General features: G+C 50.6%; 1 protein-coding gene across 1 annotated transcript in view; it reads left to right on the forward strand.

Moving 5' to 3' along the window:
- The window catches only part of NET1 (neuroepithelial cell transforming 1), a 38,007-nt gene that overhangs the window by 11,312 nt on the left and 12,802 nt on the right, over nt 1-13,893 (forward strand). The window contains exons 2-3 of the mRNA XM_026044301.1: nt 7,917-7,983; nt 12,725-12,784. Of these exons, the coding sequence (XP_025900086.1) occupies nt 7,917-7,983; nt 12,725-12,784 (127 nt within the window). The remainder of the gene's footprint in view (nt 1-7,916; nt 7,984-12,724; nt 12,785-13,893) is intronic.

Here is a 13,893-nt window from a genome sequence, read left to right on the forward strand (position 1 = left end):
GAAAGAGGAAGGAGAGACCTGATGCTTCTGAGGGTCTCCTGTTTCACCCCAATCTCCACCCGTTTTCAACTTGTCCGGTTTGTGGCCTTTAACAGACGTTTCCCAAGTCTTTAGCCAGCCTCATCCCAATCCCACACGGCTCTTGCATCCGTTCCAGCCCTTGGGGAGGAATCCTGCAGGTCGAAGCAACCTGGGGTGTCGCCGCTCCGTGGGCAGGAAGCGGCCGGACCAGCCCCAGCCAGGCTGGGCTTTATGGCTTCTGCAGAACTGCACCACGCGCCAGGACAAAGCCCGGCCTAGCTTACTGCAGGATGAAGCAACCTCGTTGTTTAACTGCTTGTTTTTTTTCCGAGGAAGCTCAAATAATCGCGGATGTGGCGTTGAGCACGGACAAGTCCCCATGCTGTGATAGCCAACATACGATGGCTTCCTCCTCCTCCTCGCATCCCAGCACAAGGTGACAGAGCCTTTCGGGAGAGCAAACGGAGCCGACCGCAGCTCCTGCTTGTTTCACCACAGGTTGCAACGATGCGTGTGGATCATCCCTAACTCCTTGCACCCTTTTAATTCACTATCTCACCTCTTAAAACCCTCTAACGGGTGTAACTGTAGCTCTAGGGGCTCCAGCTATATATTTTGCATCCAAAAAGCCACAGCTGAAGTTGTTTGCATAGCTGCTTAGCATTAAAGACGAGAAGTTTGCGCCTGCCGACATTAACCGTACGTTTTCCCCACGGTTCTCTTGTGATGGCTGCTAATATTTATTGCAGGGCGCTTGGTTCCCAAGAAGCTCAAAATAGTCGTGTGGCTCTGAGGGGCCCCGCGCCGGGCACGGCCACGGCGGCGCTCCCAGGGCTTCTGGGCACCCGGAATTCCTCCATCCCAACCGCTCTCCCCGGGGAATGTTCAAAATAGGTATCGGAGCCGGGCCCAGGGGCTGGAGGGGGGTGACCCTACGTGGAAACACTTACATTTAAAGCACAACCCGTTTCAGAATAACCCAGAATATTCCCAGGCAGGGAGCAAAAAATAAAAGGGTTGCGAGAGTTGAGAGTTCACGCGGAGCCGCCGCCAGCCTCGTTTTGTGGGAGATGAGAGGCAGGCAAAGCTAAAGCGAGAGGGTCCCTCGTTGCCCTGGGCACATTGGGCCTGCATGGTGACACACAGAAACGCTGCCACCTTCTCCCTGTATCCGCACGGAGTCCAGGAGCCTGCGGCTGTTTGCACCATTTGCTCCCTTTCCTCCTTGAATGCGGACCAGCCACCTAAACACTCCCTCCTGGTATCTCCTCTGCTTGTGCTTTATCACCTCGTCCCTCTGCAAGTTCCATATCTGTACGCTTACAAGTCAGGCTTTAAAGGAGGGCAATTGCTCTGGCACGTGGCTCAATTGTGAACTTGGGGTGAAAATTCCTGAAGAGCAAATGAATTATTTAGGGTGAGCAGCGATTTCTCTGAGTGGGAGCCTCCAGAGATGCTGTGATCAGCTGCATGTGCTCGAGTGAGCCCAAAATGTTCTTTTAAATCTCTTTCCTCTTAAAAAATAGACTATTGCTTGCCCTTGAGCTCTACCTAGAATTTTCTGTCTCTTAGGCTTGGTTCAGAGGAGGGATTTCATCCATTCAGCCACCTAGAAGCTGATTGCTGAAGTGTAAATCACAAGCAGGAATCCCTTAGAGCTGGTAGGGAACAAGAGGCGCCTCCAGGGCCAAAGCAGCCCGAAATATCCCCATGGATGCTGCCCCTCCACAGGAGTGACAGGGGAGGCTGGACCGAGACACGGGATGGGAAAGGCGGCGGCTCGAGCGCCGGGGCCCCTTCGCCTGCCAGCCCCCCAGCTCTGCTGCTGGACACGACCCCACAGCCAAATGGGGAGCCAAATATTCGGGGAGCCAAATATTCACCCAGCAGCTGCCCCGTCTCTCTGTGCTGTCCCCCTTCTGCGCTTAGCCTGCCTCTGGAAACACGGGTCCAACTAGCTCTGGAGGGGGGCAGAACAACGGCACGCGCTTCTAGGGGTGCCCTTCGTTGTCTCTCTTTAGAGGGATAAAATCTCACTTTGCAATAGCGGATCATTGCCTTAATCCTGCCCAAGAAGATGGGCAGAACCAGAGCTGCCTGCACAGCTTTGCCCTTGAATCCAGGGAGACACCAGCTCCCTTGCCCTGCAAGAGCTCGGGGAGTGGGAAGCGCCTGCGTCTCGGAGCACCCGAGGAGCGTTGGCTCCAGCTCCACGGATGAAAGGTTCTCCCCCCGCCAGGCTCCGTTTGCTGCCTCTCACTGTAAATATTTGCAGAGCCGGTTGCAAACGCAATCACTGCAAACCCCTGCAAATAAGCACCACAAAAGGCCCTTGTTCCGGGGCCCGGCTCGGCACCCCGCACTGCGTCACTCGGGAAGGAGCCTTTGGAGATGCCGCCTCGGGCTCGGCCTCAGCTCTGAAGCAATCAGAGCCGATGGAAAAGGGACCACAGGGGCACAGATGACCTTGAACACGTGCTGCCCAAATCTCTCGCTTTCCCCCACGGACAAGTCTGTCTTCCAGCCTCGGCAACAGCGCTAGGGAGCTCAATGGCTTCGGAGCAGATCCGCAGCGGGGAGGGAAGTCTGAGGGCAGCGTGGAAGGAAGATGCTGGGGTCACAAGGGAAGTCTGCAGTGCAAAGATATCACTTCAGTCCTCACATGAAACTATTTGCTGCCCTGCTGTTAATGTGCAGCTCTGGAGAGGTCGGCCTGGTGATTATTTAAGGATATCAGCACGTGTTTAATCTCCTTAGGCCTTATCTGCTCGCACTCAGCGTTGCCGGCGATGGCTTCTTCAGGCAAACGCCGTCGTATCCCACCAAACCCTATGGGGAGCAAACGCTGCTGAAATGGAAAACTGCCCTTCCAGTCTGCGCCGAACTCTATAAAAGTATTTAAACCAAAATTAAGGGCTCTTTATAGAACTTAACCCGGCCCCGAGTGTCTGAAAGCGCTTCCTTTAGAAGCAGGGGCTGTTCCAGCACGAAAGGACAAAATAATAGTTATTCCAGAGCGTCTGTAAGTACAAGAAGTTCTCGGAGCAGCAGCAGCGGTGCCTCGTCCTGGCCAAGCGGTGGATGGATTTAAGTGGGTTTGAGGAGCGCTCAGTGCCGCCGCCGCCCGCCGTTCCCGAGCCCGCTGCAATCCCTAACTGCGCCCGTCGCTGCCAGAAATCCCTGCAGCTTTGGAAGCCGCCTCGCTTCCAAAGGGAGCGAGCGGCGATTATTTTGCTCCCCCTGTAATTAGGGCCCTACGCATCCCACTTCCCTTTGTGCACCGCTCGCTGCCGTGGCATTAATGACGGAGAAGCAATTTGCAACCTGAGCCGCTTGCAGATGCATTCACCACCATTTCCCTGCAGCCCCCAGAACCCTATGGAGTTTTTCTCTCTTGCTTTTAGATTTTTAAGCTGTCAATAGCGTTTTTCTTGTGTTTTTGCCTTCAAGTAAGGCTTTTACCTCCAAGCTTTTCAAGATAAGGACCCATGACAAGTACTGCCCTAAGTGCCCTTAGTCAGCAGTTGTTTGCATAGTGCTTGGGAGGCCTTTTCGAGTGCTATTGCTGGAGTGGAAACATTAACTATATTAAGTCAGAAATTCTGGTTAAGAACAGCTTGCACTGAAAACAAACCCCCCCAAAAAATGGGAGAAAGAGGGGAAGGAAATTGGGAATTGCTGCCCAGTCTGAAGAATGTATTTGGGAACTTCAGAAACTCAAGGGAACTGCCAGATCAAAGCGTTTCTGCAGTTTCCTGGCGAAGCCATCAAAAATAAGCTTAAAAAAACAAAATGAAACAGCGCAGACTGTCGAATGATGCTGACTGGGCGCTATGGATTTACAGTAAAGAAAAAGGAGGAAAAAAAAATGCTTCAAATAACATTAATGGGAAGTGGTTCTGCTCCATGGAGTGAAGCTCTCCTGTGCTTTGTAGCCCAGCCTGGCTAATGGAAATCCGCCCCGGGACACTTGCTGCCTGTTGGATTTGTTCACCCTGCGTTCTCATTTATGGCTTTTTCAAATCTCTCCTCAAACTTAAGCAAAAGTCAAAGCAAGAAGCCCTTTGTTTGTGAGTAAGACAAATAAAAAAAGAGGCATAAGAAGAAACTGGGGAAATGATTTGACAGAAATACTTGCTTTCTGTAAAAACCAAGGTGAGATCTATGTGGGTCCCTCACTGCTCGTCACTCCTCTTTTTTCTGCAGAAAAACCAGCACCCTGGAGGGACTCATCATGCTCAGGGCTAAGTTGTGAGGGCAAATGTGCCCTTCCCGTTGCTACATCCCTGCCATCCTGTGCTCTCCAGAGGATCCTGCTGTTTATTCAAGGAAGCCAGGGAACAATGAGCGTTTCCTTAGTCTGGCTTCCAAGTGAAACAATCCTACCTGCCCACCAGCCTTTATCAATATGTTATCTACTAAATTGCCCAGGCTTCCTCTATTAAGGTCATTGGGGCCTCATCTCCTCCCTGCTATGTTGCCAAGCAGGTTTCTCCTACAGAAGTTCCCCGGGTTCCCCCAGCAGAGCTGGATTTTCAGTAGCAGCTGATTTTATAAACTGCTTTTTGAAGGGTGCCTGGAGCTCATAAATGACCCACACTGTTTTCAAGTTAAAAATAATTTGCAGCTCGCTTCTCAATAGCCCATCAATGTGGCCATCCGGATTTAAACAGGTCGTTGCAGGATGTACTCTTGGCAAGACGACCAGGATCATCCTTTGCTGGTAAGCAGCCTGGAACATTCATTTCTCGCAGCGAGCGGAGGGTACCCAAACAGAAGAGTTTGTTCTTGCTGTGCAGCCTCAACAAGTTCTCCTCTGCCCTCCGTTTGCAGAACTTTGCTCTGTCGGAGCGTGGCCGCAGTGTTGGGCAGCTAGAAGGATATTTTGGTGCGTCTGTGTGATCTGCTTCGTGACCCTGACTTTCTCCCTTACTTCAAAACAGGTTTCCAAGTTTGTGGCCTCTAGTTAGTGCTTTCTGCTTCTCTTGAGCCCTGCTAAGGTAAGAAGAGATGCTGGGCCCTTCTTGCTTGAGGACCTGCTCATCCTGCGGTAGCAAATGATGCTGGAGACGGTTGGACGAGAAGATCTACTAGGAAACCCGAGGGATGAATGGACTCCCTTCTGGCCTGGTCATGTTACCCAGCACTGGTATACAACACAGCAATTGCACAAGCTCTGCGCGCTGCAAACACAGCTCTAGCTGCCTCCAACTGGCATTAGAACAATATTTTGCTGTCTTCAGGTGCTAAAACATGACATCCAGGCAGCTCTGCACTTGTCCCCATTAATCACGCTGTGTTTTGAGCAGATGACGGGCGCTGCGGCGCTCCGTCCCGCTGCTCTGCTTTTCCTCACACGTTGGGTATGACTTCCAGGATTCCTCCTAGGATCATCAGTGACCTTTCCGTCACCAACGCCGCCTTCAAATTCTTGCAGGACCTCACAAGGCCTGTCCTGCCGAGCGCTGCCGCCGTGAGTCATCCCTGTGCACGTAACACACGTGGTCGTCACGCAGATGACTAAATTTGGCTCTGTAGCTTTGCAGGGCTCTGCGAGCAATGTTGGTAGCGCTGCAGGCAGAGGGGGAATGTAAAATCCAGCATTTCTCCACACAGAGATCCCAGGGATTTCGGGCGAAATGGCACTTACCAAGGTTTGGGTTGCAAGCAAGGACCCGAGAGATGATACCAAGATGACAGCGATGCCACTTTGAGATGACAAAGATGACATCGAGATGTTTAGCTCCCTAAAAACCTTTGTTCCACTTAGCACACGGGTCTGTTGCTGCCTGCTCTTTTGCAGCTCCTGGCAGCTCCTGGCACAGCTTGGACAGATAGTTCTGGAGTTGGCACTGATGTCTGTTTTCTTCTCCGTGTTCTTGGCCAAAGACTTGAAAACGTGGGAGGTTCTCTGAGATCTCTTAACCCCATAAAATGCTCATTCCTGTCGGAAAAAAAAGATGGTTGGGAAATGTCTCAGCAACCAGTCATCTAGAACAAACATAAATTTCTGCACTTAGACCTCTGTAGGTTCTGGTGGTAGCTCAGAAGGAGCAGCCTCTGATTTCTGCTTCACCCTCTTCTCTTGACTGAGTCCTCTTACTGGACCATGGGAGGAAAGGAAAGAGCAGCCTCCCTACAACGTGATCCATTCTTCCAGCAGATCCTGGGAGCACTGAAGGGAACTTTATACCTTGAGCGGATGCTCTCCTTGCTACGTGCCCTTTGGGGCTGGAAGGGGCCTCTGAAGATTGTCTGGTCCAAGTCCCTGCTCAAGCTGAGTCAAAGCAGGTTGCCCACGTGGCACCACTGCTGTCGGAGATGAAGATTCAGGGAATAAAAAATCCCGGGAAAGAACTGCTCCCAACGGGCCACTGGGCCATTCTGGCAGCTCTTTATAGCAGTGCAGGACATCCTTTGCAGACCATTCATTCTCTCTCTGCTTCTCTCTCTGTACAGGAAGATTTAACCACGGAAGGTTTAATCAAACTCATATATTCTGGTAGGTTAGAGGTTGGGATTGAGCCGCACCGATTTCTTTCTCATGAGAAAACTCTCCATTTGAAGGAAATTCCATCCACATTCCCAGCTTTTCTTCCCAAGCGGCACATGCTCTTAAAAATCCCAAAGAGCATTTGGGATTGGGCCGCATGGGAATACGATCCTGGAGGAAACGTGCTCACCTGCACAGGGCATAAAGCAGCTGCATCATCGCTGTGAGCATCTTATATCCCTTCCCCTCTTCCTTCCGTTAAGCTGCGCTCCATAAAACATTTATCTTGCTGCTCCGAGCTGGCTGGTAGGAGCATTTGCTGGGCGGCCGGCTTCTATTTTCCAAATACCAACCCGGAAAACTCCACCCTGCACAAACTTTTCCGAGATAAATGCTTTTATCTCCTGATATGTACAGTGGTTGACCTTGCTGATTGCCTTGGGAGATGAATTTTCAGCACTGCTGGAGCCTCAGTGCCCTGAGCGCCGAAAGCTTCACATTCCCGGGTTATTTCCAGGGGTTTGGAAATCCAAGGGGGATCTTCATCCAGAGAGGAAAGGTGCAGCTGGCGAGGAGATGTCTTTGCTGTCCGAGCTTACGACAGCAAGGGCGAATCTTCTCCCCGCTACACGATGCAGCTGCCTTGAAAGAAAAAGAGCGGCCTGTTCACGTCGGAAATTCAACACATGGGAATCCAACGAGAGACAAAAACCCTCCTAATATAAGCTAATAATAAATAAGCTTTAAAAAGTCGTTGCTGGGAACATACCTGAGGTCCAGCAGACAGGGCAAGCTGGAAGGCTGCTTGTTTGCTTAACTGGGGGCTCGGGCAATCCGGGGTTGCACAAGCGGCCCATTGTCCCCGCTGCCTTCTCCTGGGCTCACTTCCCTGCCTCAAAACGGGCCTAATGAAAGACCACAACTCAATTCCTGCTTGGAATGCTCAGGGCAAAGCTACAAGGCTGCATTGTCAGAGGTGCGGGGCGCTGCCTGCTTTCCTTTCAGCTCCATTAACCTCACCGAGCGAGGCCGCAATATTATTCGCTTTTAATTCTTGGCGTTATTTTTTTTAGCCTTCCTCTTGCTCAAGTTAAACCAGTTGGCAGATGTGTGCTCAAAGGCAGGTTTTTCCCCAGGGCCCGGCGAGAGGTTTTCACCGGCCTCTGTAGCACAGAGCCATTTATTGTAGCAAAACCAGGATTTTTCAGCTCACACCTGCAAAGGGGGAGCCGGGGAGACCAAGTCCTTTGGTCTCTCCTGCCCAAGGACTGCTACATTTCTGAGCCTGGTGTGTTAGAAGCTGAAGATCTAAAAGCCGTGCAGAACAGATGTAGTTATATCAAGAGCTGCAGCAACCCACGTGTTATTTACCTTAATCCCTTTTGTTTATCTCTGTTCCTAGGTACCCTCTGAGACGAGGCAGTTCGTTCACGTTTCTCACTCCTGGCCCGCACTGGGACTTCACCCTGGTGAGTAAAACACAGGGAGGGTGCACAGAGCAAAGGCAGGCAAACACCAGCGAGGAGGAGGAGGTGAAGGTCCAGCTCCCTGGAGGGGAAAGAAAATAAACACGTTCCTCTCTGCAAGGCTGCACAGATACTTTCTAAGCCCTTGGGGCTCTTGAGCTTTAGCTGGAAGGTGCTTTTGCTTTTTCATTTATTTTTTTTCCAATAAGGCCTTCCTGCTGCAAGCCTTATTCTCCCCTCTGCATCCTATGATGTGCATCCCTCACTGGAGATGTGGTTTGTATCTTCCCAGCCTGTCTCTAGAGCTGAAAGGGAAAGATGGAGCACTCTGGAGAGAGGTTCAAAGGACCTTCCTTGGGTTGCTGTTTTGAACTGCTCCTTCGTGCAGTCTGTCCCTCTTGGCACACTGAGGACTGCGAGGCCATTAGTCAACAAAAAGAGAACAGGAGAGTTTGGGACGAGCTGCTGCAGCTGCCTGCACAGGCTCTGTCCCTGTCCGTGTGGGCACCACGGAGGCTGCGGGAACACGTCTGGAAGAGGGGGAAACGGCCAGAACTACCTTTTCATGAACAAAGTGCCCTCTAAAATCACCCAGAGCTTCTTGTGAAGTTGTGCATTTAGGCAGCACTCTGGGTGGACCTTGAAGAGCAGCCGTGTGCAGTTTTGAGGCTACAAACACCACTCCAGTGTGGGAGTAGATTAAACAAACCAAAAGCTCTTGTGGATTCTTCTTTTGATTAATTTTAGACATTTCCATGCAGCGACTACAGCTCCACGTCTCACATTTGAAAATATTGTGCTCTATCATTAGAAATCAAGAGTATTTTGCTTCTATTTCAAGTTATTCCTGTTCTCAACAGTTTTTTAATTCTGTAGCATGCATATTCAGTTCAAGTCTCTATCAGACAGGAGAGTTCATGAGACGGACTGCAGAAAACAGAGACTGTTCCTCAATATTGGCTCTCTGCATCCCTCCATCATGGCTCTCATCATCCTGGCCAAGCGCCACTTCAAACCCAAAGAGCTTCAACTCCTGCTGTAGCCAATGGGTGCTCCTCAACTCCAGCCCCGTTCTGGAGATCCCAGCATTTTGGTGACACACTAGAGGTTAGATTTAGCACCCTTGGCCTGCAGGATCATGTTGGGAAGGCACAGAGAGGTGGCCCAATGCGTACAGCAGAAAAGCAGATGCCGGAGAGAAGGAATAACGAAGGAGATGCCCAGCAGATCTGGCCCTGCTACCCCTTGGCCTGGGTCTCCACATAGAGACATTGCCAATGCAGTCAGGTGGTCACATTGACCAAACTACTGCATTTTGGTTGCTACCCATAGGCAAAAGGCCACTGCACTTTTGGTGGTTTCATGTATTTTTACGGACCAGCTCAGTGCCCTCTTCATGCCTGTGCAATTGGGTAAGTTTAGAAGGAAATGACCGGTGCAAATTCTGCAAATTCTATCCAAATCCCCCCCCAAAATCCAATGAAAGTTGCATCAAAACATCTTCCTGCTGACTCCTAGCTGGAAGCAACTTTAATCAGAGTCTGTTTTCCTTTCCTCCTTTCATTAAATCAGATGCTTACATGAAAAGCAGGCGCTTGATCTTTGTTGGTTTAACGGTGCTGAGGTACATTCCTTACCTGAAGTCATACCGGCTTTTTATGACTTCAGGTGGGCAATAAGCACCAAAGAACGGACTGATCCCTGAGGAATAAAATCCTGGTTTCATGCAAAAGCCCTGGGCACGAGCGGGGAAAACGAGATGACGAGAATTGTTTGCAAATTGAACCGCTCTGCTTTCCTGAAAAACATTCCTAGAGCTTTAATCGGCATCCTTGAAATGCAATTAACATTCATGCTCGTGGCATTGGTCAGGTCTTCCTAAAATAAGTCACGACACGTGCAGCTCTCCCCTCCTGCGTGGTGTTTTTAATGCTTTTCCGTTGCGATACCTCTTGGAGAGCCTGAGCAGGGTGTCCTCACAGTGTTCCCAGTTTGGGGACTTTCATAGGAATGGGTTTTCCCACGTGACAGGAGCTCGCGTGCGAAGGGGAACGTCTCACAACTCCGACGGCGACCGTCTCGAAAACGTGAGAAAACAGAACTGGACTCATTGCTTTTCCACCACGCGGCTTTAAACGCCCAGAGCGGAGCAGTCTGCAGAGGGAATTTTCCTGGAATCCGCTCCTTTTCTGGCACGGCGCAGGAATGATACAGCTGGCTCTGCACTCAAACGTCTCCGTTTTTTGTACGAAACTATATTGAGCAAAGGAAATGGGGGCCAGCCAATGCAGCGCTTATTGCATAAGTCTAGCCAGTTTCAAAACAAAACTTTGGCCTTCCTTTAGCGTCTGGGCTTTGGTCTGGAGCTGTATGTTAAAGATGTTAATGTGCTCGACTACATAAGGAACGAATAACATTCAGACCCAAAAGGCGTGGTGCCTTCATCTCTATTGCAAACTCTCTTCTGTTAAGTAGAGGTGAATATCCTTGACATACATATGGGGAAAATCATCTGCAGGCCAAAAAGGTGTGGCGAGAGCCGCCTTGGACTGCAGGCTCTGATAAATAACCAATTTTGAATGTTTTAGGGAACTTAAAAGACAAGCGTCTGTGTTTGCCCGTGTGCTCCTGCCGGCCAAAAGTCTGCTCAAAAAGTATGGAATGTGCTAGGACATGAATGCGGTGTCAGGGCTGCAAGTCTGGGAAGAGCCAGTGTCTCGTAGGAGAAGGGATTTTTCCTCTCTAGTTAGCAGGTCTGTCACTGAAGGGGTTCACCCACGTCACCAGGTGCTGCCTCCTCTTTTCAAGCACAAAGCAGAAAAGAAAAACAATTGAAATCCTAAGGGAGCGTTTGGGGCTTGAATCCGCTTCTCCAGCCACCTTGAGGAGCTGAGGAAAGAAAAGCACACCCTAAATACAGGAAACCGGTGAGCAGCTGCACTGTAAAATGCCACTCTCACACGTATATATTTAATTTAAACGTTTAGGGGTAGAGTCAGCGTAACGTGGGCACCTTGAAGCCAAAAAGTGTTTCATATGAAAGGACTTGAGAACAAAAGGAGAGGTTTCTAAGAACCCTCCAGGGAAGCAGAATGTCCCCTGAATGACATCAGGTTTTCAAAGGAACCATGGAAACTGGGCTGGTCAGCAGTTAAAAATAATTCAAAATGAATCCTTGGATGCAGACATTTTAGGTCTGCTTGTAAGGATGACAAACCCTCTGTGAAAGCTGCAACTTGTAAGCTATTTGAATAAGATATTAAATTCTAAGAAGACAAGAGTCACACACTGGCTCCCGAGGGAAAGTCAAGCGGCTGAACTGGTAGAGCACCAAGAACTGAAGTGTGTTGACGTTCAGAGTGACCAGTTTCCTCTGCAGCTGCAGAGAAAATAAATGTCCCCATTTCATTCACTCGGCTGTTGGCAGCAGGGCAGGGAGGGGATCCTGCCCCTCTGGGGAGCACCTGGAGCACTGGGGGCAGCTCTGGGCTCCCCAGGACAAGAGGGACGTGGAGCTTCTGGAGAGGGGCCAGCGCAGAGCGACAGGGCTGAGGAAGGGCCTGGAGCAGCTGTGGTGTGAGGAGAGGCCGAGCGAGCGGGGCCTGTTGAGCTGGAGAAGAGGAGGCCGAGAGGGGACCTGGTCAGTGTGTGCAAGCAGCCGAGGGCAGGATGGAGGGAGGAAGGGCCAAGCTCTTGTGGGTGGTGGCCAGTGGCAGGCCAAGGGGCCCTGGGGCCAAGCTGCAGCGCAGGCAGCTCCACGTGGCCGTGAGGAAGAGCTTGTTTGGTGGGAGGGTGCCCGAGCCCTGGCCCAGGCTGCCCAGGGAGGCTGCGGAGGCTCCTGCTCTGCGGATCTGCCAGCACGCCGGGATGCGCCCGGGTGCCCCGTGCTCTGGGTGTCCCTGCTGGAGCAGGGGCTGCGCTGGGGGAGCCCTGGGGGTCCCTGCCAACCTCAACCATTTGGGATTCAGTGAGATTTGGGGGGTTGGGAACCCTGTAAACGCCTACAATGGACCGCGTTTGGCCAAGCAACCATCAATCAGCTGCCCTGATTAAAACCATATTATTGACTTTAGGCTTAGTCAGAGGATACAGTGACTTTTGTGGTGAGCTGACTTAGGAGAGCCCTGCCCTGGCCCTTCTTTCCTGTCCATATAACTGTGCCCTCTCACAGACGTTCAGCTGTAGGAGCACGGGAAGGACTAGGAGGGTGAAATCTGTCTCCAACGCCGCGATCCCTCTCCGAGCTGAGCCGCTTCCATGAGCAGATATTGCAGGAATTGCATCCCTTAGAGACCTCAACATCCCACTGATCAGCAGCTCGGAGCCCCTTGGTACCGAATTCTTGAAGAAAACACCCGACTTTATGGCTCAGAAAGCCTTCCACCGAGAAGTTTCATTTAAGTAAATGATTCTTAAATCATTTCACAGCAGTAACTGCTGCTCTCTTCCCCGTTGCTAAGATTTCCCACTTTATTCTCTACTCGTAACCGTAATTAGAGAAACAAGCATAATCATATGATTTGTAGGTACGATCAGGTGACGAGATGATGAAACGGCATAAAAATGCTTTCCTTTTCAGCCTTCAGGTTTTTTGAGCTATTGCACTTACTTGAGGATATAAAGAAAGGAAATGCTTCTAGACTGGCTTAAGAAAAACGACCTTTACTATCACATATGCCTCGGGAAGCCGCCTTTTTTAAGCCAGCTCAAGCTCACGGCTCTAACTTGGTTTCATCTCTTGCAGAAGAGGAAGCGCCGCGAGAAGGACGATGACGTAGTCAGTCTTTGCAGCCTTGACTTTAAGGTAATGAGCGCGCGTTGCTCCTCCAAATTGTGTTATTGTCAGCCGGGTAGAGGGGTTTAGGGGGGTTCTGTGCCTCCTGTGTCTGCATTTTGCCACCAGCTGTGCTCTTGGGTGGGTTGATGCTGCTAGTGGCGGGCACAGCAGTGTTTGGGGCCTCCTGCTTTCCTCATCCATATCCCAAACCTGCCACAGCTTCAATGTTGGGTGAGATGAGCGTGTGCAGCCTGGGCATAACAACAACAGGAGCATTTCCCAGCAATGGGCAGGAAAGCTCAGCCTGAGCACTTCCTCCTATTGCAAACAAGCTGGGCTGGGGGTATAAGTTGGCCTTAAAGGTTTGACTAATAATGACTTTAAAAAGATTGGGGCTGGGAGGCTGCAGAACTGTGGCTTTTCCCAAGGATTACCCAAGGTTGCTTTCCGAAAGGAACCGGCTTCTTGCTCTCCATCGGCCTCAAAGATCTCCCTGTCAGGCAATTCTCTGGTGAGGGGAAGCGATGGAAGCAGAACTTTTGTTTCCTGGCAGCTCTTGGGTTGAGACTTAGCTAAGTGAGCGTTACAGTTTGTTAGACTGGGTTTAAAAGTCATTTGTTGTCAGGGAATTTCCTGCTTGACCTAATGACCAGCAAGCACATCCTCTGCCTCTGTCACTGGCTCTGCATCTCTGCGTTATTTATGAAGTTCACTTAGTCTGGCTTTCCGTGAATGACTGTGCTGTCCAGGCTGAGCTTTGACCTTCCTAAACTAGATCCACTGTTCCAGATAGGCCTGGTCCTGCAAATTCCTAAGGGCTGAGCACAAATCCCATGAATTAGGAGGTGTCCCGCAAGAGGAATCACTTTGAAACGAAACAGAAACATCACCAATAACTCACATATTCATATTTTGGGTGTTTTATCTGCAGCCTTCTCAGGAAAAAGGGAAAGCCAGTGACTAATACAGTCAGGCTGACTCTTTACCTTGTTCTTGTGAAAGGCTCCAGCTCTCCAGGATATTCTTATTTGAGGCACACCCACCAAGTACATTCCAGCATCCTCGTTAAAATGCATTAACAGCACTGATTGCACTGTAATTTGCAGGCCTCTTAATAGCAACCGTCAAGGTTATTA

The sequence above is a fragment of the Nothoprocta perdicaria genome, unplaced genomic scaffold, assembly GCF_003342845.1.
Source record: "Nothoprocta perdicaria isolate Ctin4 unplaced genomic scaffold, notPer1 scaffold_359, whole genome shotgun sequence".
Lineage (NCBI taxonomy): Eukaryota > Metazoa > Chordata > Aves > Tinamiformes > Tinamidae > Nothoprocta > Nothoprocta perdicaria.